The 27,866-nt window shown below is 38.2% G+C and overlaps 1 protein-coding gene across 1 annotated transcript in view; it reads left to right on the top strand.

The window, feature by feature from the left end:
* Positions 1 to 27,866, top strand: part of LOC150087104 (uncharacterized) — a 367,036-nt gene that overhangs the window by 114,545 nt on the left and 224,625 nt on the right. The window contains exon 3 of the mRNA XM_090372376.1: positions 18,572 to 18,749. Coding sequence (XP_090228502.1) covers positions 18,572 to 18,749 — 178 coding nt within the window. The remainder of the gene's footprint in view (positions 1 to 18,571; positions 18,750 to 27,866) is intronic.

Here is a 27,866-nt window from a genome sequence, read left to right as displayed (position 1 = left end):
CGACTACGATGGACTGAGACAGTATTTAAATTCTATACAGTGGGATCAACTGATGATGTTACCAACAGCAAATTCAAAATGGGAAGCATTCAAAGAACTTATCTTGGAAGCTACTAGGCTTTACATACCAACTAAGAAATATTGTTCAAGGTTTAGGCCTAAATGGATGTCAGATGAACTAATGAGGCATGTGGCAGAGAAGAAAAATGCATGGGATACATACAAATTAACACGTGACACAGAAGCCTATGATAGATACAAGTTGATCTGTAACCAAGTTACAAAGGAGGTTAGGCAGGCGAAGGCAGATTACGAGAGATCCTTGGCAAGGGATGCGAAGAAAAATAGCAAAGAGTTCTTTACTTATGTAAACTCTAGAAGGAAGGGGATGAATCAGATTGGTCCACTTGATATCGATGGGTCAACTGTTGATGACCCTGCTCAGGTAGCTAACAAACTAAATGAATATTTTGCATCGACATTCACACATGAGGAGTTATTCAGCGAGGGGAATGCCAGAGGTGTATTCAACTCTAGCAGTAAGCTAGAGAATCTTGTAATAACTGAGAGTAAAGTGGAGGAGAAATTGTTGAAGATAAACACAAGAAAGGCACCTGGGGTGGATGGATCTATCCAGTTATATTAAAGGAGGCAGCAAAGGAAGTAAGCAAACCCTTAGCCATAATTCATGGTGTATTATGAGAGCTTCCTTGGACTCAGGGGAGGTACCCATGGACTGGAGATGTGCAAATGTGACCCCAATTCACAAGGGAGGATCAAAGGCTGACACAAGTAATTATAGACCTGTGAGTTTAACTTCTGTTCCCGGAAAATTAATGGAGGCACTGGTTAAAGAAGCACTGCAGGATCATCTAGACAAGATGATCCTGTAGTTATAGCTCGGACCCAGCATGGTTTTGTTAAGGGGAAGTCTTGCCTGACCAATTTGATTGGATACTATGATGCAGTCACAAAAGAACTGGATGCAGGGAATAACTTTGATATTATATACTTAGATCTTAGAAAGGCTTTTGATACTGTTGCACATGGAAGACTGCTGCACAAATTGGAGCAGTGTGGCATTGGAGGCAAATTGCTGCTATGGATAAAGAGGTGGTTGAGGGGGAGAAGACAGAGTGGTAATCAATGGACACTGCTCATCGTGGACTAATGTTATTAGTGGAGTCCCTCAGGGTTCAGTATTGGGTCCTTTATTGTTTTCTGTATTTATAAATGATATTAATGATGGTATATCAAGCTTAATGTCCAAGTTTGCAGACGATATGAAGGTTGGCAGGGTTGTCAAGGACACTACGCTGCTGCAACAGGATCTGGAAAGGTTGAGCAGATGGGCTGAGAGTTGGCAAATGAAGTTTAACATTGACAAATGTAAAGTACTACATATGGGAAACAGCAACCCCAGAGCAATGTATCAACTCTGTGGTACTATACTGACAGTGGTAGAGAATGAAAGGGACCTGGGGGTGGTTGTGCAGGCAGATATGAAGTTCTCTGAGCAGTGCAGACGGGCTGCAAGAGTAGCTCATGGTGTATTGTCAATGATATATAGGAATTTTTCTAGCAGGGATAAGGAGGTGATTATTCCCTTGTATAAGCAATGGTCAGGCCACACCTAGAGTACTGTATACAGGCCTGGAGGCCTCATTTCAAGAAGGATGTAGAGCTGCTGGAACGAGTACAGAGAAGAGCAACAAGATTAGGGAATGGAACAAAGGGGTGCTCTTACGAAGAAAGGCTTAAGTTTTGCGAATTACAGTGTCTGGAGACTAGGCACCAGCGAGGTGATCTGATAGAGGTGTACAAAATCTTGAATGGTTTGAGCATGCTCAATGCTGATGGGATTCTTCCTCTTGCTCAGAATAATCACCTGAGAGGGCATAAATTCAAATTGAGGAAAGACAGATGTAGGATAGACGTGCGGAAATTTGCCTTTAGCCAGCGGGTGGTTGGTGGGTGGAACAGACTTCCATCCCTTGTCGTGGAAGTTGATAGCCTAAATAAGTTTAAGGCTCAGCTGGACAGGTATTTCGAACGAACAGAGGGGTGAAGTGGAAGTGGTTATTTTTTATTTATTTATTTTACTTTATTTATTTTTTTGGCTGATGCTGCATAAGCTTACTTTCTTGCATGAAATGCCTATGCTAATGCTAATTCCGCTCCCATCTGCAATCTGCCTTTTTGATGACTTCGGTGGCCACCATCCATTATGGGGGTCGCCTTATGATGGACACACCAGGCAAATTAGCATTAGCAAGAGCAGATGATGGATGCAAGAAAGCAAGCTTATATAGCATCAGCCAAAAAAAAAAACACACACTCCCTTCTCATTTCGCCCATCCACTAGCTCTAAATGTTTTTCTAGTTCTCCCTTGAATCTGTTTAAGCTATCAACTTCTACAGCAACAGATGGAAGTTTGTTCCAGCAATCTACCACACGCTGGGTAAAGGCAAACTTCCACACATCTGTCCTACAACTGTGTTTCCTCAATTTGAATTTATGCCCTCTGAGGCGATTTTTCTGAGCAAAAGGAAGAATCCCATCAGCATTGAGCATGCTCAAACCATTCAAGGCTTTATACACCTCAATCTGATCACTTCGCAGGTGCTTAGTCTCCAGACACTGTAATTTGCAAAACTTAAGCCATTCTTTGTAAGGTGAACCCTTTGTTCCATTCACTAATCTCGTTGCCCTTCTCTGTACTCGTTCCAACAGCTCTACATCCTTCTTAAAATGGGGCCTCCAGACCTGTATACAGTACTCAAGGTGTACCACACAGTTGATATGTTACTCTGGGGTTACTGCTTCCCATATGCAGTATTTACATTTGTCAATGTTGAACTTCAATTGCCACCTCTCAGCCCATCTGCTCAACTTTTGTAGATCCTGTTGCAGCAGCGTACTGCCATTAGTATCATTAACAACCTCGCCGACCATCGTATCATCTGAAAACTTGGACATTAGGCCCGATATACCATCAATATCATTAATGAATACAGAAAACAACAATGGACTCAACACTGAACCCTGGGGTACTTCACTATAACATTAGTCCACGAAGAGCAGTATCCATTGATTACCACTCTGTCTTCTTGCACTCAACCATCCCTTTATCCATAGCAGCAATTTGCTACCAATGCCACACTGCTCCAATTTGCACAGCAGTCTTCCATGTGCAACAGTATCCAAAGCCTTTCTAAGATCCAAATATATGATATCAAAATTATTCTTTGCATCCTGTTCCTTTGTGACTACTTCATAGTATCCAATCAAATTGGTCAGATAAGACTTCCCTTTAACAAACCCATGCTGTGTCCTAACTATAACTGAAGTCTTGTCTAGATGATCCTGCAGTGCTTCTTTAACCAGTGCCTCCATTAATTTTTCTGGAACAGAAGTTAAACTAACAGTTAAACTATAATTACTTGTGTCGCCCTTTGATCCTCCTTTGTGAATTAGTGTCACATTTGCACATCTCCAGTCCATGGGTACCTCCCCTGAGTCCAAGGAAGCACTCATAATTATGGCTAAGGGTTTGCTTACTTATTTTTCTGCCTCCTGTAATATAACTGGATAGATCCCATCCACCCCGGCTGGCTTTTTTTTTATGTTTATCTATAACAATTTCTCCTCCACTTTCATCTTTCAGTTATTACCAAATCATCTAGCTCGCTACCCGAGTTTAATTCATCTCTGGCATTCGTTTCACTGAATAACTCCTCATGTGTGAATGTAGATGCAAAATACTCATTTAGTTTGTTAGCCACCTGAGCAGGATCATCAATAGTTGAACCATCAATATCCTGTGAACCAATCTGATTCATCCCTTTCCTTCTAGAGTTTACATAGTTAAAGAACGCTTTGCTGGTTTTGTTTGCATCCTTTGCCAAAGATTTATCATAATCTGCCTTTGCCTGCCTAACCTCCTTTGTGACTTGGTTACAGACCAACTTATATCTGTCATAGGTTTCTGCATCACCTGTTAATTTATATGTATCCCATGTATATTTGTTCTCTGCCAAATGTCTAATTAGTTCATTTGACATCTATTTAAGCTTAAATCTTGAACAATATTTCTTTGTTGGTATGAAAAGCCTAGTAGATTCCAAGATTATTTCTTTGAATGCTTCCCATTTTGAATTTACTGTTGGTAACATTATCAGTTGATCCCACCATATAGAATTTAAATACTGTCTCAAACCCCATAGTCACATTTACGAAAGCAATAACCCTTCCCTTTGCCCCTGATGATAGTTACCTCTTTGAGTAAATCCCACTTCAGCACACTGATCACTGCCACCTAGTGGTTCCTTTATCTGCAGACTCTTAATGCATGAAGAATCACTACTGATAATCAGGTCAAGATTATCACTCCCTCTAGTTGCCTCCTGAACATGCTGCTATAGAAAACAATCATCCAATAAATCGACAAAAGCCTTGCTAGTGTGTGAGTGACCAACCCACAAATTCCAGTCATTCTCTGGGATATTAAAATCCTCCATTATATGACACTCTGATTTACTGGCACAGTCTCTTTCTCTGCAAAATTGCTCATTATACTCATCAGATTCATTAGGCCAATAACACACACCTACTCTCATTTTTCCTTTCCCAATGCTTATGTCACACCAAACAGACTCAACGTTGCACTGTCCACCAACATAAATTGGATGTACGTCCTTAGATTTCATGTGTTTCTTAACCAACAGCATAACCCCTCCTTCCTCCCTCCCTTCCTGTCCTGTCTATTCTTTCTGTACACATTGTACTCCCCAAATTCCAATTGTGCACTGATTATGTCTTTGTGATACCATGTCTCTGATATCCCAACAACAATAAATTTGTCAAATCATTCATGAATAATAATATCACTATACTGAACTGTGGATCTCCCACCTATATTCAGATACCCACAGGATCTCCCTCTGCAACAGACTTATCAATCCCCTCATCAATTTTTTTTTTTTTTTTTCAATATATGGCAAGATCAGCAATAAATGATCCTCTAAACCAGCTTTTCCCAAACTGGTGTCCGTTGATCAGTTCCCGCAGGGGGGTCCGCGAAATAGACTACACACACACACGTGTGTGTGTGTATATATATATATATATATATATATATATATATATACACACACGTGTGTGTGTGTGTGTGTGTGTGTATATATATATATATATATATACACATCTAGCCCTCGCATAACGCGTGTTTGATTAACGCGATATTCAGTTAACGCTATTTGAAAAATGATACCACTTTTCACTTTACACAATGCAAATTTCCTGTTAACGCGATCTTTTTTATTTATACAATAGTTGAAAAAGATTTGAATCGCGCGTTAAGCTTACCGCGAGTCGTACGGTCAATAAACAAACGTTTGCCTGCTGCCCACCTTGGTGTGTTCCATCAACCATTGGAAGAAGACATGTTTGTCTCCTGCTAATAAAGTCAATGCAGACTTGCATTTAAAAATTCAAATTTTTAAATGAGCCAGATGAAAATGTTACCGCTAAGGAGATAACGGTAAAAGAATTAGATGAAATCTTTCGTATCGCATAGAACCTCAATCAAAAGGTTTCATGTTCTCTGCAATATTTATTTCGCCAGGGCTCAGAGAAGATTGTTGTCGGCTATCGGAAATTGATTGATGAAAAGAGAAAGTCAACACTGTTCAAATATTTCCGCAACAGTAATTTCTTCATTGTGTATTTTATGTCAGAGGTTCCCAAAGTTTCTCGGTTCACGGCACCTTTAATGTCTCAGCAATTTAGGCGCACCCAGACCAAAAGAAAATACCTAACAGTTTCGTTTAGTGGTTAGTTAGGTCCAAACAACTTAATAAGAAATGCTGAAACTGTGAACTACCTCAAGCTAGTAGTTTGCGCGGTGTCCGACAGATGTTGAGTATCGCTGTTTCCCTCGAAAATTTAAAATATTCTGTGGCGCACAGTTTAAGAACCGCTGTTTTATGCAATAAACATTTAATTCCATAATTATTTTTATTATCTTTTACATTGTTAAAAAGTTATTTAAAAGGAATTTTTAAAATTCTTTATGGACATTCCAGAAGGTCAAGGACCAATTATAATTTTTCCTATTGGTTATGATATTCGATGAACACGTTTCCGTTTTGCGCGATGCGCTTGCGGAAAGAATTAATCGCGTTAATCGAGGCACACATGTGTGTGTGTATATATATATATATATATAGTAATAATAAACTGTTAAGAAGCAAAATAAGCAGAAAAATGAAAATAACAAAAGTTATTATATGTCTAATGCTTCAAAACTTACAGTGCAACAGTAAAGGAAGCAAAAGGATATAAATAATGTGTGGTTTGTAAAATGTCTGTGAAAATGGAAATGAAAAATCACAAAGTGCCTAAACTAAGAAGTTTAAGGTTATAGTAGAAACTGGAAGTGAACTAGTTGTAGAGTGTATCAAGAAATTGGGCACCAACTCAGCATTCTGATGGCTAGTAGTAGTCGTGGCATGTGATGCAAGAAAGCAAGTGTATGAGCTTATGCAGCATCAGCCAAAAAAAAAAAAAAATCACACCATTCCCTCCAAATGCCTGTCCAGTTCCTCCTTAAATTTATTCAACCTATCAACTTCCACGACAGATGGAAGTTTGTTCCAGCAATTAAGCACCCGCTGGCTAAAGGCAAATTTCCGCACATCTGTTCTACATCTGTCCTTTCTTAATTTGAATTTATGCCCCTTAGGTTCGTAATCTGAATAAGTGGAAGGATCCTATCAGAATTCAGCGGGCTCAACCCATTCAAGGCCTTATACACCTCAATCAGATCACCGCGCACGTGCCTAGTTTCCAGCCACTGCAATTTGCAGAACTTAAGCCTCTCTTGGTAAGAGGATCCCTTCATTCCTCTCAACAATCTTGTTGCCCTTCTCTGTACACGCCCAAGCAAATCTACATCCTTCCTAAAATGAGGCCTCCAGACCTGTACGCAGTACTCAAGGCGTGGCCTGACCATTGCCTTATACAGAGGGACAATCACCTCCTTTTCCGTGCTAGCAAAATTGCTATATATCATTGAAAAATCCCCATGACCTGCCCTGGTAGCCTGTCTGCATTGCTCAGAAAACTTCATATCTGCCTGCACAACTACTCCCAGGTCTTTTTCATTTTCTACCACCTTAAGTGTAGTACCACACAGTTGGTATGTTTCTGTGGGATTACTTCTACTCATATGCAGTACTTTGCATTTGTCAAGGTTAAACTTCAGCTGCCACTTCTTAGCACATCTGCCCAAATTATCTAGATCCTGTTACAGTAGCACACTGCTATTACTGTCATTAACAACCCTGCCAACCTTTCTATCATCTGCAAACTTCGACATTAAGCCTGATATACCTTCATCAATATCACTGATAAATATACAAAACAACAGTGGACCCAACATCGAACCCTGTGGGACTCCACTAATAACATTAGTCCACGAAGAGCAGCACCCATTGATTACCACCCTCTGTCTTCTCCCACTTAACCATCCTTTTATCCATTGTAGCAACTTACCCTTAATACCATTCTGCTCCAATTTCTACAATAGTCTTCGATGCGCAACAGTGTCAAAAGCTTTCCTGAAATCCAAATATACAAAGGGTACTAGGAAAGTTTTGCAATACAGCTTTGTTTATTTAATTTTTTCAAAGTAAGTTCCTCTACATTCAAGACACCTCTCCATCCTCCGAAACCAATCTTTAAACCAGTTCTGCCAAGTTTCACTAGGGAGTAAAGCACACTCGTTGTCCCAAGCCCGTAGAAGGTCCTCATCACTGGAAAACCGCCTCCCTTTTAGCTTCATTTTCACATGCTTGAACAGTGCAAAGTCGCAGGGAGCAAGGTCTGGACTGTAGGGAGGGTGCTCGAGAAGTTTCAGTCCTGTCGTGGTCAAATATTCGGTGCAGGCTTTGGCGCGGTGAGCTGCAGCATTATTGTGATGGAGGTACCAGGTGTCCATTCTTGACTTTGGCTGCAGGTTCTTCATAGATCCAATGACTTTAGGCAGGCATTGTTCAGTATACCACTTAGCTGTGACTGTCTTCTGCGTGTCCAAAACGACACGTTCCACAATTCCACTCGATTTGAAAAATACAGCTATCATTTTCTTCTTTACAGATCGGGATTTTCTGACAATTACGGGTGTGTCGTCATCATCAAAGACGCAAACTTTGTTTTGAGCCTTGGTCGGCAGATCGTAATAGTACAGCCAAGTCTCGTCACCTGTCACGATGTTGTTCACATACCGAGATTGTCCCTTATCAAACTTTTTTAATATCTCCCGGCACCAAGTCACACGTCGTGTCATCTGCTCTTCAGTCAGTTGATGCGGCACCCAGAGAGAACAAAGTTTCTTCACGTGCAAATGATCTTGCAGAATCGAACGAATTGCTGGTGCATTTAGGCCCAAAGTATCCTATATCTGTTGGTAGGTCACTTGCCTGTTTTCGTCAAGCATTTTGCTCACAGCAGTAACGTTTTCCTCCGTAAATGACGTTCGTGGCCTTCCCGGCCTCTCAGAATCCTCCAGAGTGAAATTTCCCCTTTGGAATTCTCTATACCACCTGAATATCGTTGTACGATGTGGACAATCATCATCTAGTGCAAGAGTCATTTCTTCTAAGCACTGGTCTATGGTTAAACCACGCACGAAATTATACCGCAAAACTGTCCTTATCTCATTTCGTGACCACGATGCCATCGCAAGCACTTTACACTCTCACTACTAATGAAAAACTGAGCCCATCGACTTGGCGCGGCGGCTACTATGCACGTATGAACATGTCTCAACATGCAGCAACAAGCAGCTTCCTGTGATTCATTGTTACGTCATATTGCAAAACTTTCCTAGTACCCTTTGTATGATATCAAAATTATTTTTTGCATCCAGTTCCTTTCTAACCATATCATAATATCATATCAAATTTGTCAGACAAGACTGTCCTTTAACAAACCCATGCTGTGTCTGAATTATTGCTGCAGTCTTGTCTAGATGATCCTGCAATGCATCTTTAACCAGTGACTCCATTATTTTACCCGGAACAGAAGTTAAACTAACTGGTCTGTAATTACTCGTGTCACCCTTCGATCCCCCTTTGTGAATTAGGGATACATTTGCACATCTCCAGTCCATGGGAAATTCCCATGAGTCCAAGGATGCTCTCATAATTATGGCTAAGGGTTTGCTTAGTTGCTTTGCATCTATCCAGTTATATTAAAAGAGGTGTCCTTTAATATAACTGGATAGATCTCATCCACCCCAGGTGCTTTTCTTATGTTTAACTTCAACAATTTCTCCTCCACTTTGCTCTCAGTTATTACAAAATCATTAAGTATCCTGCTACAATTTGATAGTCTTCTGCCATTTTCAAACCTTAATAATTCCTCATGTGTGAATGTAGATGCAAAATACTCATTCAGTTTGTTTGCTATCTGAGCAGGATCATCAACAGTCGAACCATCGATGTCAAGTGGACCAATCAGATTCATCCCTTTTCTTTTAGTGTTTATATAAGTAAAGAAATCCTTGCTGTTTTTCTTAGCATCTTTTGCCAAGGATTTCTCGTAATCTGCCTTCGCCTGCCTAACCTCCTTTGTGACCTGATTACAGACTAGCTTATATCTGCCATAGGCTTCTGAGTCAAGACTGTCCTTTAACAAACCCATGCTGTGTCTGAATTATTGCTGCAGTCTTGTCTAGATGATCCTGCAATGCATCTTTAACCAGTGACTCCATTATTTTACCCGGAACAGAAGTTAAACTAACTGGTCTGTAATTACTCGTGTCACCCTTCGATCCCCCTTTGTGAATTAGGGATACATTTGCACATCTCCAGTCCATGGGAAATTCCCATGAGTCCAAGGATGCTCTCATAATTATGGCTAAGGGTTTGCTTAGTTGCTTTGCATCTATCCAGTTATATTAAAAGAGGTGTCCTTTAATATAACTGGATAGATCTCATCCACCCCAGGTGCTTTTCTTATGTTTAACTTCAACAATTTCTCCTCCACTTTGCTCTCAGTTATTACAAAATCATTAAGTATCCTGCTACAATTTGATAGTCTTCTGCCATTTTCAAACCTTAATAATTCCTCATGTGTGAATGTAGATGCAAAATACTCATTCAGTTTGTTTGCTATCTGAGCAGGATCATCAACAGTCGAACCATTGATGTCAAGTGGACCAATCAGATTCATCCCTTTTCTTTTAGTGTTTATATAAGTAAAGAAATCCTTGCTGTTTTTCTTAGCATCTTTTGCCAAGGATTTCTCGTAATCTGCCTTCGCCTGCCTAACCTCCTTTGTGACCTGATTACAGACTAGCTTATATCTGCCATAGGCTTCTGAGTCGCTTAATAATTTATATGCATCCCATGCATTTTACTTCTCTGTTACGAGTCTCATTACTTCATTTGATAACCATCTAGGCTTAAACCTTGAACGATATTTCTTAATAGGTATGAAAATTTTAGTAGCATCCACGATTAATTCCTTGAATGCTTCCCACTTAGAATTTACTGTTGGTAACATCGTCAGTTGATCCCACTGTACAGAATTTAAAAACTTTCTGAGACCACTGTCTATGAGAGTTTGAAGAAACAGGTAGATGCCCTCGAAGGTATTAAAGTGTGGCAACCATCAAGCTCTCAGCTGCCGAACACAATGTTGGAGCTCACTCTTGTGTGTCAGACAATGTGGCAATCTTCAAAGCAGAATGCATTGGTCCCACAAGAGCTAGTTATTGTTGGTGACTCTACTGTCAAGTAGATGGGTAACATATTGTGCAAACAGTATCGGTGGAATAGGACCAGGATATGTCTGCCAGGAGAAAAAGTTGATTACGCTGTAGAACAGATATAATCTTTTAAGGGCACAAAGGGTGGTATTGTTGTACACGTTGACACTAATGACATTAAGAGTAGGAGATCTGCAAATTTATTTACAGGTCAATGTTCAAAAAAAATTTCACGAGTTAGGGTTAAATTTGAAATTGTCTGCAATTCTGCCCAGGCATGAGGGGGATGAGTATATGATGAAAGCTTTTTCAGTCAATTTGAATCTGGAGAGATTGTGCAAGGGTCGTGGGGTAGAATTTTTCTCAGCATGGTCTGTGCTTGTTAACAGGTGAGATTGCTTTTACAGGGATGGGATACACAAACAGTGTTAGGAGGGGTCGTAAAACTGCTAGTTTGGGGGGAAAGTTCATAGTTTAATAGATTAAGAGTAGCTGCAGGCAGAAGTCAAAGTGAATCTTGCATGTTTCTATTAGACTGAGCAGCTTAGAAAGCAAAGAGCTAGGGATTTCAGGGATTGATAGCAGTCTTAATGGAACAAGTAAATACATGGGTTGTGTTAGGATAACTAAGAGTAAGAACAAGTGCATGTATACCAATGCTAGGAGTATTGTAAACAAATTTAATGAATTTGAAGTGCTGGTCAAGACACCAAAGGCGGATATTGTTAGGATATCAGAGACATGACATTATAGAGATATAAGCAATGCAGAATTGGAATATGGGGAGTACAACATGTACTCCCCATATTCCAATACAGAAAGGATAGGAACGGAGGGGGGGCCGGTTATGCTGTTAGTTAAAAAACACAAAATCTAAGGAAGTGCATCCAATTGACAAAAATGGACAGTGCAATGTCGAGTTAGTTTTGTGTGACATAAGCACTGGGAAAGCAAAAATGAAAGTAGGAGTGTGTTATAGGTCTAATAACTGTGGAGAGTACAATGAACAGTTGTACAGAGAAATAGTGGGTCAGTAAATCAGAACATATTATAATGGGAGTTTTTAACTTTCCAGATAATGACTGGAACTTGTGGATTGGTTACTCACACGACTTTTGTGGATTTATCAGATGATTATTTTTGACAGCAGAATGTTTGAGAGGTAACCATATGGACTAATACTCTTGATCTGATTATCAGCAATGATTATTCATGCATTAAGAATTTGCAGATAAAGGAACCACTAGGTGACAGTGATCACAGTGTGCTGATGTGGGATTTGATTGAAGAAGTAACTGCCATAAGATGTAAAGGAAAGGGTTTTTGCTTTCGTAAAGGTGACTACAGTGTTCTCAGACAGTTTTTCAATTCTATACGGTGGGAACAACTGATGATTTACCAACAGCAAATTCTAAATGGGAAGCATTCAAGGAATTAATCTTGGCAACTACTAGGCTTTTCATACCAACTAAGAAGTACTGTTCAAGGTTTAGGCTGAAATGGATGTTAGATGAACTAATGAGACTCATAGCAGAGGAACAAAATGCATGGAATTCATATAAATTATCAGGCGACACAGAAGCCTATGGTAGATATAAGCTACTCTGTAATCAATTCACAAAGGAGGTTAGGCACGCAAAGGCAGATTTCATGAAATCTTTGCCAAGAGATGCAAAGAAAAACACCAAAGACTTCTTTACTTATACAAACTGTAGAAGGAGGAAGGGGATGAATCAGGTTGATCCACTTGATATTGATGGTTCGACTGTTGATCTTGCTCAGATAGCTGAGGAACTGAATGAGTATTTTGAGTCTACATTCACACATGAGAATTTCTTTGGGGAAATGGAGGTCAGAAGATTATTAAACTCTAAAAGGGAGCCTAATGATTTTGTAATAGCTGAGATAAATAAGCTACAATGAATAAGCAGACACACTTCCTTTGTGTCTGCTTATTCATTGTAGCACTAAATGAATTTCTGAAAACGTAAATTCGATTTTGAACACTACGATATAAAAACAATGCAAATTCAGTTTTTAACACTACACAGTACATGATGTGGCAACTGACTGGTTCTACTCTTGTCAAAACACCGAAAGGAAAAATATTTGCGAATCGGCAGGTAGAGCCAGAAATTATTTTACGCTTCCTACAGTGAATGCAGGAAGTAAGAGTTAGACAGTGGATGTAGGAAGTAATTCTTCCTACATCCACTGTCTCTGTCCGGTTACTGCTTCAATGCAGTGTTTTTACAACTGAACTTTATGCAGTCAAGATGACTTTGACTCTCCTTAATGTTCTTTTAAATACAAAGGTGAATAATATATCTTCTTTTTCTTCTTCCAGTCACATAGCTCCCTGAGGAGGTATTGTGGCGACCAATGAATCCCTTCAACAGAATTGATCTTGTGCTCTCCGAGTGGCATTGCAAAATGTCATCTCCAGAAGTTCACCGATCCCATCCTTCCACCCATTTGCAGGCCTTCCTAGAATAATAATATATATACAGAATAAGTATAAGAATATTTAAGTGCAATGATAACCATATGATTAAATCACAGGATTCCCATCTCCTTCAGACACAAAACAGATCTTGGTTGAGTCGCCTCAATGAAAATAAACTGACTCGAGTTTTGCTGGGTACTCAGCCATGTTGAAATACCAGGAAACAAGCGTGCAGACCACACAGCAAAGCACCCTGCTGGCTTTGATTCCATCCCAGTTGCTTATTCTGATTACAAATTAGTCATATGATGGACAAGTGTTGACATGTGGTCAGAAATGGCTGATTCCCAGATAGATAACAAACTTCTTGAAATAAAATAGAATCCACAGCTGCAGAGATCCAGTTTCCAATTAAATAGGCATGAATGAAGAGTTCATGCTTGCAAGAGCCATAGCAGCCGTAATGCATCTAATACACCCCTTTTTACTGCTGGAGGATGATCCCCCACATTACTTGCACTTCAGTTTCTTACTTACCATTAAACATATTCTTATTAATTTGGAGAGTACAATGTGTACAGAAAGGAGAGACAAGAAGGGTGGAGTGGGTTATGCACATTACCATTTGGCTAGAACCGCAAGATTGCAGCTTAACTTACATAAACCTCTACAAACCATATCCTTGGAGATGCCAATTTATCACAGCTATTTACTATCTAAAAATTATCAAATTATATAGTAATAGTAGTAGTAATGGCAAATAATACAAGAAAACAAGCTTATATAGCATCAGCCAGAAAAATTCACCCATCTGTACCCTCCAAGAATTAGCATTAGTAGAGGCATTTGATGCAAGAAAGCAAGCTTATGCAGTATCAGCCAAAAAAAAAAAAATAAATAAAAAAAAAAATAACCACTTCCACTTCACCCCTTTGTTCGTTCAAAATACCTGTCCAGCTGAGCCTTAAACTTATTCAGGCTATCAACCTCCACGACAAGGGATGTAAGTCTGTTCCACCAACCAACCACCCGCTGGCTAAAGGCAAATTTCCTCACGTCTATCCTACATCTGTCTTTCCTCAATTTGAATTTATGCCCTCTCAGGTGATTATTCTGAGCGAGAGGAAGAATCCCATCAGCACTGAGCATGCTCAAACCATTCAATGCTTTATACACCTCTATCAGATCACCTCGCTGGTGCCTAGTCTCCAAACACTGTAATTTGCAAAACTTAAGCCTTTCTTCGTAAGAGCACCCCTTTGTTCCATTCACTAATCTTGTTGCCCTTCTCTGTACTCGTTCCAGCAGCTCTACATCCTTCTTGAAATGAGGCCTCCAGACCTGTATACAGTACTCTAGGTGTGGTCCGACCATTGCCTTATACAAGGGAATAATCACCTCCTTATTCCTGCTAGAAAAATTCCTATATATCATTGACAATACACCATGAGCTACTCTTGCAGCCCGTCTGCACTGCTCAGAGAACTTCATATCTGCCTGCATAACCACCCCCAGGTCCCTTTCATTCTCTACCACTGTCAGTGTAGTACCACGGAGTTGATACGTTGCTCTGGGGTTGCTGTTTCCCAAGTGTAGTACTTTACATTTGTCAATGTTAAACTTCATTTGCCACCTCTCAGCCCATCTGCTCAACCTTTCCAGATCCTGTTGCAGCAGCATAATGTCAGTAGTGTCCTTGACAACCCTGCCTACCTTTGTATCATCTGCAAACTTCAACATTAAGCTTGATATACCATCATCAATATCATTTATGAATACAGAAAACAATAATGGACCCAACACTGAGCCCTGAGGGACTCCACTATAAAACATTAGTCCACGATGAGCAGTGTTCATTGATTACCACTCTCTGTCTTCTCCCCCTCAGCCACCCCTTTATCCACAGCAGCAATTTGCCTCCAATGTCACACTGCTCCAATTTGTGCAGCAGTCTTTCATGTGCAACAGTATCAAAAGCCTTTCTAAGATCCAAGTATATAATATCAAAGTTATTCCCTGCATCCAGTTCCTTTGTGACTGCATCATAGTATCCAATCAAATTGGTCAGGCAAGACTTCCCCTTAAAAAAACCATGCTGTGTCCGAGCTATAACTGAAGTCTTGTCTAAATTATCCTGCAGTGCTTCTTTAACTAGTGCCTCCATTAATTTTCCTGGAACAGAAGTTAAACTCACAGGTCTATAATTGCTTGTGTCAGCCTTTGATCCTCCTTTGTGAATTGGGGTCACATTTGCACATCTCCAGTCTGCAGGTACCTCCCCTGAGTACAAGGAAGCTCTCATAATTATGGCTAAGGGTTTGCTTACTTCCTCTGCTGCCTCCTTTAATATAACTAGATAGATCCCATCCACCCCGGGTGCCTTTCTTGTGTTTATCTTCAACAGTTTCTCCTCCACTTTACTCCCAGTTATTTCAAGATTCTGTAGCTTACTGCTAGAGTTGAATACACCTCTGGCATTCCCCTTGCTGAATAACTCCTCATGTGTGAATGTCGATGCAAAATATTTATTTAGTTTGTTAGCTACCTGAGCAGGATCATCAACAGTTGACCCATCGATATCAAGTGGACCAATCTCATTTATCCCTTTCCTTCTAGAGTTTACATAAGTAAAGAACTCTTTGCTGTTTTTCTTTGCATCCCTTGCCAAAGATTTCTCGTACTCTGCCTTCGCCTGCCTAACCTCCTTTGTAACTTGGTTACACATCAACTTGTATCTATCATAGGCTTCTGTGTCATGTGTTAATTTGTATGTATCCCATGCATGTTTCTTCTCTGCCATATGCCTCATCAGTTCATCTGACATCCATTTAGGCCTAAACCTTGAACAATATTTCTTAGTTGGTATGTAAAGCCTAGTAGCTTCCAAGATAAGTTCTTTGAATGCTTCCCATTTTGAATTTGCTGTTGGTAACATCATCAGTTGGTCCCACTGTATAGAATTTAAATACTGTCTCTGTCCATCGTAGTCGCCTTTACGAAAGCAATAACCCTTCCCTTTACCCTTTACCCCTAATGGTAGTTACCTCTTTGAGTAAATCCCACTTCAGTACACTGTGATCACTGCCACCTAGTGGTTCATTTATCTGCAGATTCTTAATGCATGAAGAATCACTGCTGATAATCAAATCAAGAGTATTCTTCCCTCTAGTTGCCTCCCGAACATGCTGATGTAGAAAACAATCATCCAATAAATCCACAAAAGCCTTGCTAGTGTTTGGGTGACCAGCCCCCAAACTCCAGTCAATATCTGGGAAATTAAAATCTCCCATTATAAGACTCTCTGATTTACTGGCCCACTCTATTTCCCTGTACAGTTTCTTATTATACTCATCAGAGTCATTAGGCCTATAGCACACTCCTACTCTCAATTTTGATCTCCCAATGCTTATGTCACACCAAACTGACTCGACACTGCACTGTCCAGCGATGTCCACTGGCTTCACTTCCTTGGATTTTATGTATTTCTTAACTAATAGCATAACCCTTTCTCCCTTCCTATCCAGTCTATCCTTTCTGTAGACGTTGTACTCCCCAAATTCCAGTTCTGCATTCCTTATTTCTGTGTGACACCAAGTCTCTGATATCCCAACAATATCTGCCTCTGATGTTTTGAGCAATACCTCAAATTCATCAAATTTATTTACTAAGCTCCTAGCATTGGTGTATACGCAAGTATACATGCACCTATTTCTATTCTTAGCTACCCTAATACAACCCATGTGTTTACTTATACAGCAATGACTCCCAGCAGTCTCTGAAATACCCTGAATCTTGTTTTTCAGGCTTCTGCTCATTCCAATAGAAGCAGTGCAAGAATCTCTTTCACCTCTGCCAGTGGCTACTGTTAATCTATTCGTCTTTGTATCCCCCCCCAAGCTAGCAGTTTTCCGACCCACCTAACACTGCCTCGATAGCATCAGCAAATATTCTTGCACCCTTTCTATTTAAGTGTATCCCATCCCTGTAGAAGCAATCTCTCCTGTTAACAAGTACAGTCCAGGCTGAAAAAAATTCTACCCCTTGAGCCTTGCACAATCTTTCCAGGGCGGAATTGATCGACAAGGCTCTCATCATATACTCCCTCCTATCGTGTCTGGGCAGAATTGGAGACACTTTCAAATTCAACCCTATTTCACGGCTTTTTTTCAACAGTGACCTGTACTTGTTAAGCAATTCTGCCGGTACTTGTTAAGCAATTTTGTTCAAGGTTGCAGATGATACAAAGGTTGGCAGGGTGGTTAATGACAGTAATGATAGTATGCTACTGCAACAGGACCTAGAAAAGTTAGGCAGTTGGGCTGAGAAATAGCAATTGAAGTTTAACATTGAGAAATGCATAGTACTGCATCTGGGCAGCAGTAACCCCCAGAGTAATGTACCAACTGGTTGTAGTGGAAAATGAAAAAGATCTGGGGATAATTGTGCATTTTCGGGTATAAAGTTCTCTGAGCAGTGCAGGCAGGCTGCCAGGATAACTCATGGTCAGGCCATATCTTGAGTACTGCATTACAGGTTTGAAGGCATGAATTTAGGAAGGATGTGGAACTGCTGAAATGAATACAAATGCAGTTGATTGGTGAGTGGAACAGAGGTTTACCTTACCAAAAAAGGCTTCAGTTCTGCAGATGGCAGCATTTGAATACTATGCACCTGCAAAGTGAAATGATTGCGGTGTTTTAAGTCTTTGAATGGTTTGAGCAAGTTGAATGCTGATTGAATTCTTTCTCTTGCACATACTCCATACATGAGGGGGCATAAATTGATGAATGATGGTTGCAGAATAGATGTGCGGAAGTTTGCCTTTAGTTAGTGGATGGTTGATTGTTGGAACAAACCTTTATCTATCGTAGTGGAACTTGATAGCTTAACCAAGTTCGAGGAAGAACTAGACAAACTGTTGGAGGGAATGGATAGGTGAAATTGGATTTTTTTTATTTTTGGCAATGCTGTGTAAGCTTGCTTTCTTGTATTATTTGCCACTTCTAATAATACAAGAAATGATGCTTGATAATTTCTCATCTTGATTATTATCATAAATATTTATTATCATGATGGTGATGCCTGCGGAATCTAGTTTCAATGGCCATTTAAGGCCTTCCCCCTGTGCATGCCTCGGTATGTGGTCAGATATGATTTGAATCCATTAATGTTAGTTTTTCTTTATTTATACTCTTAACTCTTCAGTTAATTTTAATTTATATGCATATATATGAATTACTCTTTCTTTTTTTTAAGTTATGTATTAACTTAACCCACTTTAATCAGTATAAATGACTTTCTGAATTTTGATGATAATGTTTTCTTCTGATCTCATATAACTTCTCAGGTTTTGGATTTCTGGGTGAGGATAATAATTGGACTGTGCACCAAAATGATTTTAACTCTTTATTGTCATCTTTAAATGAAGAACACTGGGATTCCCTTCAGTTTATAAACGATCCTGGACCCTCTGTAGGAATTCAGAATTTTGGAGTACAGTCAAAAACTTTGAAGAGAATGTTTCAGTAGGTGTTACGTTTTATTATTTTCTAAACTCTAATATTTGTTTTGTGATCACTGGTTACAGTGAACAGTGTTTTGAAAATCAATTAATAAAGATTTAAAGCTCTACCATTGGATGCAGTGTAGGTATTGCCTACACTTATAAACAATGCAGCAAATATATTGTTGAACATAGTTCACCATAGCAACTTATTTAATTATTAAAATATCTGCTAGAATTATTTCAGCGGAATTTTAATGTGGTCTTCAGTTTAGATCATCGTTGATTGTAACACACAAGGATTTTTACATCTGTGGTTTTTGAAATCACAAGTTATTGTTTTCATAGAGTAATTATTACTAGAAACATGCTGGTAAGTGAGTTAACTGCAATTTGTTTTATTATTTTTGTTTTCTGCTCTGAGTATGTTATTGCCATTCTCAGGAGGCAGCTGATACTGTTGCTACCATACCTGCTAATTGCAATAATTTAAGATAACGTTTGTTTTATGTTAAATTATTATACTTGATGGTTTTCATTCTGATTATTATTATGGTTATTTAAATGGTGCATGCATGCAAAAAAAAGTTGTATGTGAAAATTTTTAAATTACTGGCTCATGCTTAATTTGGAAATTTTCCATGCATAGCTTAGTGATTTTATAAAGTTGAAACTGGAAGTCACCAGTAGTTTTATGTTTATATAATTTTTTTCAAAAATTTATCTGCTAAAACTGCAGCCATTATCAACCCACTGCAGGATGGAAGGCTACTCAACAATTCACGTTGAGAGAAATGGACCATAATCTGCCACACTGGTCCAGTGTGGGTTGGCAGATCGACCATATTTAGCAGTCAGGGGCTTGAACCCTGGTCTACTCAAGGAGCGTGTGTTACTGCACTCCCGCTCCTGACCACTGGGCTACGGAAATCTTTTATCAAAAATTTATCTAAGGCACTTCAATTTAAACTTTTAATTTAAAAAAAATATTATATTGCAGTCTGTTAGTAATAATATAGTTAAAGAGATACAGGGAAGCGCAAAGTTTATACAGCATCGGCAAAAAAATAAAAATAATAAAACTTTTTACCCGCTTAATCAAAAAAGGTCTAGTATTGGTGTACAGAAAGAAAAAAATTGAAAATAACAAAAACATTTTTCAGAAATAAGAAAATATTTTAGCAACCATGCTTGGTAATCTAAAATCTACAGCCATAAAAACCTCTGTAATGGGTGTACAAAATGCATTTCTCACTTCCTTATCTGTTTCTTTCACTGTGTGTGTTAGAAATGATGTAGTTAACAAATAATTTATTGGATAACAAGATTCCTCTTACTAATAATGGAAAGCACTTGCCCTATGCTAAACAAAAATGTGATAAGAGTTTTACAAAAATAGTTACTCTCTTTACAAAAGTTCACACGTTTCTTTTGGAACGTTATACTAAATATCCTCAGCTGAAATTATACCGTACAATCAGGTAGATCTAGGAATGATTTGAAAATGCAAAGGCAAGGTCAAGAGTGTTAATCAAAAGGCATGCTCTCTCTGTTTCTCTCTCTCTCTTCCCCCCCACTTCTCTTTTATTACAGTTTGTAAACTTGTTTCAGTTGCATAGTGCATGAACTATTCTGTATAAACTGTATGGTTCTGCTAGAGGGGGAGAAGTTTATGATTTTATTATGTTTGTTTTTTAATGAAAGAAGGGCAGATGACAATAGGAAAAAAGGCTGGGGTTGAGGATTTTTAAGGTCTGTTAACATTAGAACGTCATCTGCCAGCTAGCAAAAATACTTGAAACCACTGTTGCTGGTCATTTTGACTGCTCTGCATAAAATTTATCTTTAAGTTGTATTTTCAACATTGTATTATAAGCATTGATATAAATTAACTGATAACAATGCATAGTGTTGTTTTTATGGTAATGCACATAAAAGTAATACAAAAGTAATATTTCTGATAGCAAAAATTTGAACAATTTTTTTATTTATCAAAATTTTTTTGTCTTGGAAATAAGCTGAAGTTTAAAAATTAATATACAACATTTTAAATAAATGGCAGTTTTTCCAGAGTTCCTGTACTCTTTCCACATACATACTTTTTACACACAGTGCACATTTCTGTAGTTCTGTTTACCTTGCATCACCTGCTTTGGCATTGATGCCTTTTGAGAGGTGTGATGTGGACACTTTTTTTACTGGTTTGAGCTGATGCCTTCAAGGAATCTATATATTATTTTCTGAGTTCTTCAGTGCAATACATGCCCAGGTGCAGACATACACTCCTGGACATGCACTTGCACAAACCATAGAGTGATTTGAATTATAAATGTTTGTCACAAGGTAAGTAAATAAATCCAAAAAATTGATTAACTGTATAAAAATTAGCTAATTTTATCAAAATTTTACAAACAGTGAAATTGACTTCTTTGTCAGTTTTAGATATAGAGTTAAAACTTAACTGGTTGAACTGATTAGGAAATTATACAATAATAATGTGGCATTTATTAAAGTTGGAAAGTCTCTATCTAACCCAATCTATCCAACAAAGGGGCTAAGGCAGGTATGTAGCTTGTCACCTTTATTGTTTAACGATATCTTGGAATGTGCCTTGCAAGAATGGAAAAGAAGCTGTTGTGGAATGGGAATACGTTGCCTTCATGGGTGGTAGAGGCCGACAGTTTGGGGAAATTCAAAGGTCATCTGGATAGTACTTTCGGGTAAGGGAAGCGCATAGGATGATAGGTTTAATTTTCTTTTTATTTATTTTTTATTTTATTTTTTTATTTATTAATTATTATTATTTAGTTATTTATTTTATTTATTTATTTATTTATTTTTTGTTTTTATCATTGTTTTGTTCGGATTTTTTTTTTTTTTTTTGGCTGGTGCAGCATAAGCCATAGGCTTTCTTGCACCATGCGGCCGTTACTAATACTAATACCAATTAATGACAGATATTTATGGAATCTCAATTTTGCCGATGATCAGGCCATCGTAGCACAAGAAGTTTACGATTTGGAATACATATTGAGAAAACCACATTTACATATAACCAATCAATGGGGCCTTAATATCAGTTTTACAAAAACAGAATTCCTAATCACAGCAGAGCATCTAGATGAATTGGAAGTTACACAATCTATACATCTAAAACCTGTTGACTTCTTCAAGTATCTTGGATATATTATAACTAAGGATGGACTGGGGTAAGAGGAAGTTAGCACACGAATTCATCAAAGTAGGGAGACTCTTTGTGTCCTCAATGCTATATGTTGGAACAACAATATTTTCTTTAGAGCAAAAAACATATCGGACAGTCATTAGTGGAATTGGTACTTTGTTACGAATGTGAGGTGTGGACACTAAAAGAGGGTTACAAAAAGAAGCTTAGGGCACTAGAGATGGGCTATATACATTGAAGTGCTAGAATTTTCAAGCTAGAGAGAGGGTTATGAACGAGGAAATTTGCATTTGCTTGCAGATGAAGATATTATAAAACAAATTGAAAACAGGAGGCTGAGATCGTTTGGACATTTACTATGCGTGAATGAAGAGAGATGGCCTAAAATTTTATATGAGTGAATACAACAAGGGAAGAGAAGACAAGGATGCCCTAGAAAATCATGGAAGGGGGTGCAATATTAGCTATGAAAGAGAGAAATTTGAAAGTTGGAGGTGCCCAAGTCTGGTGACTTTGGAAAGCGGGAATGAAAAGGTGACGATCTGCCCTATTAAGTCGAACATAGATAGATATTTAAAATAAAAATGTGTGCATAATTTTTTTGCAATTGTGTGCGCTGTAAGTCAGTGGAAAATTAAGAAATGTCACACTAGTTAAAACTGCTACAAAAATACAACAAATAAAAGTAGGAAAATGTTCAAATTGACTGTCATAGTGGATCTAGTGTTAAAATATTTTAATATAAGTTATGAAATAACTTGTGTTAAAATATTTTAATACAAGTTATGAAATAACTTGTGTTAAAATATTTTAATACAAGTTATGAAATAACTTGTATTAAAATATTTTTTTAATATAAGTTATTAACTACGAACAGGGATTTGTTCCTGTTCTAAGAACAGGGATTTTTTTTTTTTGGAATTTGTTTTCCTTGAATTTTAGGAGAGGAATTACAGATGTTTTGCAGATATTCTATTAATTTGTTATTTTTGATTATCAAAGTACAGTCAGTCCTCGTATAACATGTGTTTACACTACACAAATTTGATCATACACAATTTATAAATAGGGCAACGTTATCGTATATAACATGAACTGAATTCACTTATGCATGATTCACCTTTGTGTTTACAAGAAATGGCAGTCCAATGCAGAATCACCCCAACTGAATGCAACACAATAGGAATAAAGAGAAGATTCTGAAAATGTATTTTTGTATTTTATATCAGTGAAGGGGAAACACATTTCACCATAAAGTAAAAACCTACACAATTCCAGCTATTGGTATTATCGCAAATGCAATTAGATAGAGTTTACTACCAGTTTATAGCATTCCACCAGCAGAAACGCAGCTGGAAATTGTTTTTACTGTTTTATGTTAGTAACCTCCAGAAATATGCTTTAGTAAAATGTGAGCTAGTGAGGTGTTAATAGTGTGTCTCTGCCTTTACGGTGTTATTTATTCAGTGGCTACACACACGCAGCTTTATTTATATCTATCAAGCATGCCTCCTCATTTTGTAATTGTGCTTTATTCCCTAAAAATGAGTAAAATACTTAAAAAGGTGTGAAAAGGAAGCGTGTCGGTGAAGACACTACATATTTAGAGAGAAAACGAAAAGCAATATCAATAGACAGAGGTGGACTGGGTCAAAAATTCTTAGTGGGGAAAATTTGTAGTGGCCTCATACTAGTGTTTATGGCCAAAATCACATTGGCCTCCATTGACTTCTGGCCTCCGGCCCACTGGGGTTTCCCCGGTAAGGCTTATGGCCAGGCTGTCTCTGTCCATAGAGAAGAAATATGAAATTCTGAAACGCTTTAAGCAAAATGAAAGAACATGATATAGCACGTGCTACAGGCCTGAATGAGACAGTGCCAAGAATTAGAAAGAATGCAGAGAAAATAAAAACAACTTCCCTAGCAGGAACAACTCCATTAGATCAAGACACAAAGAATTGAAGCGATGGAATGGCTCTCACAAAATCCATATAATCCTCCTAAAAACTCCATAAAATCCATTAGATAGACACAAAGAATTGGAAGAGATGAAAAGGCTGTCATCTGTTTGGATAGAAAATCAAACAAAGAACAAGTTTGCTTACAATTGAAGCAAAAGCATTAGCAATATTTTATTACGTAATAGTCGTAATAAAATACTTATGTATTTTATTACAATTATACATTGTGTTTGGTAATGTTTTGGTTACAAATGTGTGTTCGATCTTGGGTGGTCGGCACATAACCCTATGTTTCCCATAGGGCCTGTTATTTATATTGCGCAATTTTGCATTGCACAAGAGTTTCTAGGAACACAACTATCATGCTATACTGACTGTACAGTCAGTCCTCGTATAACTCGTGTTTACGCTAATCATGTATGATCGAAGAATTTGATCATACGTGATTTATAAATAGGGGAATGATATTGTGTATAATACGAACCCAATTTTCTTATGCACAATTCGCCTGTGTTTACAAGAAATGGCAGTTGAATGCGGAATCACCAAAACTGAATGCAACACGATAGGAATGCAGAGAGGATTCTGAAAATGTATTTGTTTTTTATATCAGTGATGGAAACACAATTCACCATAATAACATAAAAACCCCCACAATTCCAGCTATTGGTATTATCGCAAATGCAATTAGATCGAGTATACTACCCGTTTATAACAGATTCCACTAGCAGGAACGCAACTGAAAATTGTTTTTATTGTTTTATGGTAGTAACCCCCAGAAATGTGCTTTAGTAAAATGTGAGGTAGTGAGGTGTCAATAGTGTGACTCTGCCTATTGTTGTTTATTCAGTTGCTACACAAGCACAGCTTTGTTTGTGTGTATCCTGTAATTGTGCTTTATTCTCTAAAAAAAAGTAAAATACTTAAAAGGTGTGAAAAGGAAGCTTCCTGGTGAACTTCCTTTTGAAGCTTTCTTTCTACAGATTCAGAGAGAAAAAGGAAAGCAATATCGATAGACAAAGGTGGACTGGATCAAAAATTCTTACCTGGGAAAATTTGTAGCGGCCTCATACTAGCGGCCTCATTTATGGTCGATATCACACTTGCCTCCAGCCCACCAGGGTTTCCCCGGTAAGGCTTATGGCCAGTCCACCTCTGTCAATAGAGAAAAAATATGAAATTGTGAAACACTTTGAGCAAAATAAAAGATCATGTGATATTGCACATGCTACAGGCCTAAATGAGGCATTGCCTCATTGCCTAAATGAGGCAATGCTGAGAATTAGAAAGAATCAGGAGAAAATAAAAACAACTTTCAAAGCAAGAACAAATCAAAGTGTAATAAAATCCATTAGATCAAGACTCCATTAGATTAGTTCCATCTCTTCCAATCAAAGAATTGGAAGAGATGGAACCGCTGTCATTTGTTTGGATAGAAAATAAAACAATGAGGAAGTTTGCTTATGATAGAAGCAAAAGCATTAGCAATATTTTATTATGTAATAGTCGTAATAAAATACGTATTTTATTACGATTATTTGTTGTTTGGTAATGTTTTGGTTACAAATGTGTATTAAATCTTGGGTGGTCGGCACTTAACCCTGTTTTTCCCATAGTGCCTGTTATTTATATTGCACGACTTTGCATTGCATGAGGGTTTCTAGCTAGGAACACAACTATCGTGCTATATGAGGACTTACTGTATTTGATAATCAAAAACTTTTGATACTGTTGGACATGGAAGACTACTGTACAAATTAGAGCAGTATGGCATTAAGGGCAAATTGCTGCTATGCATAAAGGGATGCTTGATTGGGAGAAGACAGAGTGGTAATCGGTGGACACTGCCCTTTGTAGACTAATGTTATTAGTGCAGTCCCCCAGTGTTCAGTGATATGCCTATTATTGTCTTCTATATTTATCAGTGATATTGATGAAGATTGGCAGGGTTGTTAATGGCAGTATGCTACTGCTGCAGGATCTAAAAAAGTTGGGTAGGTAGGCTGAGAGGTGGAAAATAAAGTTTAACATTGACAAATGCAAAGTAATCCCAGAGTAATTTACCAACTGTGTGGTACTATACTCAGGGTTGTGGAGAATGAAAAAGATCTAGGGGTAATAGTGCAGTCAGATATGTAGTTTTCTGAGCAGTGCAGACAGGTTGCCAGAGCAGCTCATGGAGTTTTGTCAGTGATATACAGGAATTTTGCTAGCAGGGATAATGAGACGATTATCCCTCTGTAATAAGTACAGCATACAGGTCTGGAGGCCTTGTTTTAAGGAGGATGTAGAGCTGATGGAATGAGTACAGAGAGGGGCAATTAGATTGGTGAAGGGAACAAAGGGTTGCTCTCACCAAGAAAGGCTTAAGTTCTGCAAATTGTGACATCTGGAGACTAGGCACCTGCAGTGTGATCTGACTGAGGTGTATAAAGGCTTGAATGATTTGAGCAAGCTCAGTGCTGATAATATTCTTCCTCTTGCTCAGATTATGCACCTGAGGGGGCATAAATTCAAATTGAGATTAGTCAGTTGTGTAGATGTGATAAATGTGTGTAAATTTGCCTTTAGGGCTGGTGGTTGATTGCTGGATCAAACTTCCATCTATCGTTGTGGAAGTTGATAGCTTAAATAAATTCAAGGAAGAACTGAACAGGCTTTTGGAGTGAATTGATGGGTGAATTGGGAAATCAGTTTTTTTTTTCCTTGTTGATGCTATATAAGCTTGCTTTGCTTTCTTGCATTATGTGCTTCTACTAATGTTAATTTGTATGACAAATTTTGATTTGTAAATGGGTTCTATAGCTTAAAAACATTTCAAGACTAATGTAATGTCTACATCCTGAATCACGAACTGGTGTGAACTCATCAGGATATCAAGACAGCAAATATCTCCTGCTAACTGTGGCAAGACAGATGGTCAGATCAGTGGTGGCGGTGATCTTAACCTCTGGCTTGACCCCAGAGGTCATCCTGATTACTGTTGTTAATCACACTGCAAGTGTTTGTATCATCTGCAAACTTAGACATTCAGCCTGATATACTTTCATTAATATCATTAAGAAATATTGAAAACAACAATGGGCCCAGCAATAATCTCTGGATAACTTCACTAGTAACATTAGTCCACGAAGAGTAACGTCCATTGGGAACCACTCTCTGTGTTATATGAAGAACTGTTTATTTTATACAGAAAACACATTGCTGTATACAACTCCCTTCACGGCTACAAGCCAGGGGTTCTTCCACCTAATCATCCATTTATCCATAGCAGTAACTTACCCTTAATGCCATATTGCTGCAGTTTGGACAGCAGTATTTTATATGCAACAATATCAAAGCCATCCTGAAATTCAAGTATGTATATCAAAATTATTTTTTACATCTAGTTCTTTGGTTGCTGCAGCATAGTAACCTATCAGATTGCTTGCACAAGACCGCCCCTCGACAAACCTATGCTGTTACTGCAGTATAATTGCATTCCTGTCCAGATGGTCCTGCAATTACTTCTTTAAAAAGTGACTCCATTATTTTCCCTGGAACAGTTTTTAAACTAACAGGTACTAATTACTAGTACAGTAGAACGTCGGTTATCTGGAACGTGAGTTATCCAGAACTTCAGTTTTCCGGAATAATTTGAAAGCATGATTTTTCTTCTTTTTTTATTATTATTATTAATGGTAGTATAATAATTTGAAAGGCTGATTTTTCTTCTTTTTTTATTAATGGTAGTACTTGAGACAAATGTTTATTATGCTACGAGAGTATTTCTGTGTGTTGTTTAAGGTCTGTAGTCTAACGAAGGACCCTTATAATGTCACTTGGTTGTCTGTCTGTCTGTCTGTCTGTCTGTCTCTGTCTGTCTGTCTGTCTGTCTGTCTGTCTGTCATGTAGGCCATATTGATCATTGACAAAAATTTGTCTGAGAAATGGGGGGTAAAATGTGGAGGGACAAAAATGTTGTCAATAACCTATAGCTTATTATACACCGTTG

Source organism: Mastigoproctus giganteus, chromosome 4, assembly GCF_048544385.1.
Source record: "Mastigoproctus giganteus isolate SK-2022 chromosome 4, ASM4854438v1, whole genome shotgun sequence".
Taxonomy (NCBI): Eukaryota; Metazoa; Arthropoda; class Arachnida; order Uropygi; family Thelyphonidae; genus Mastigoproctus; species Mastigoproctus giganteus.
This window is presented reverse-complemented; position numbering and strand designations above follow the sequence as displayed.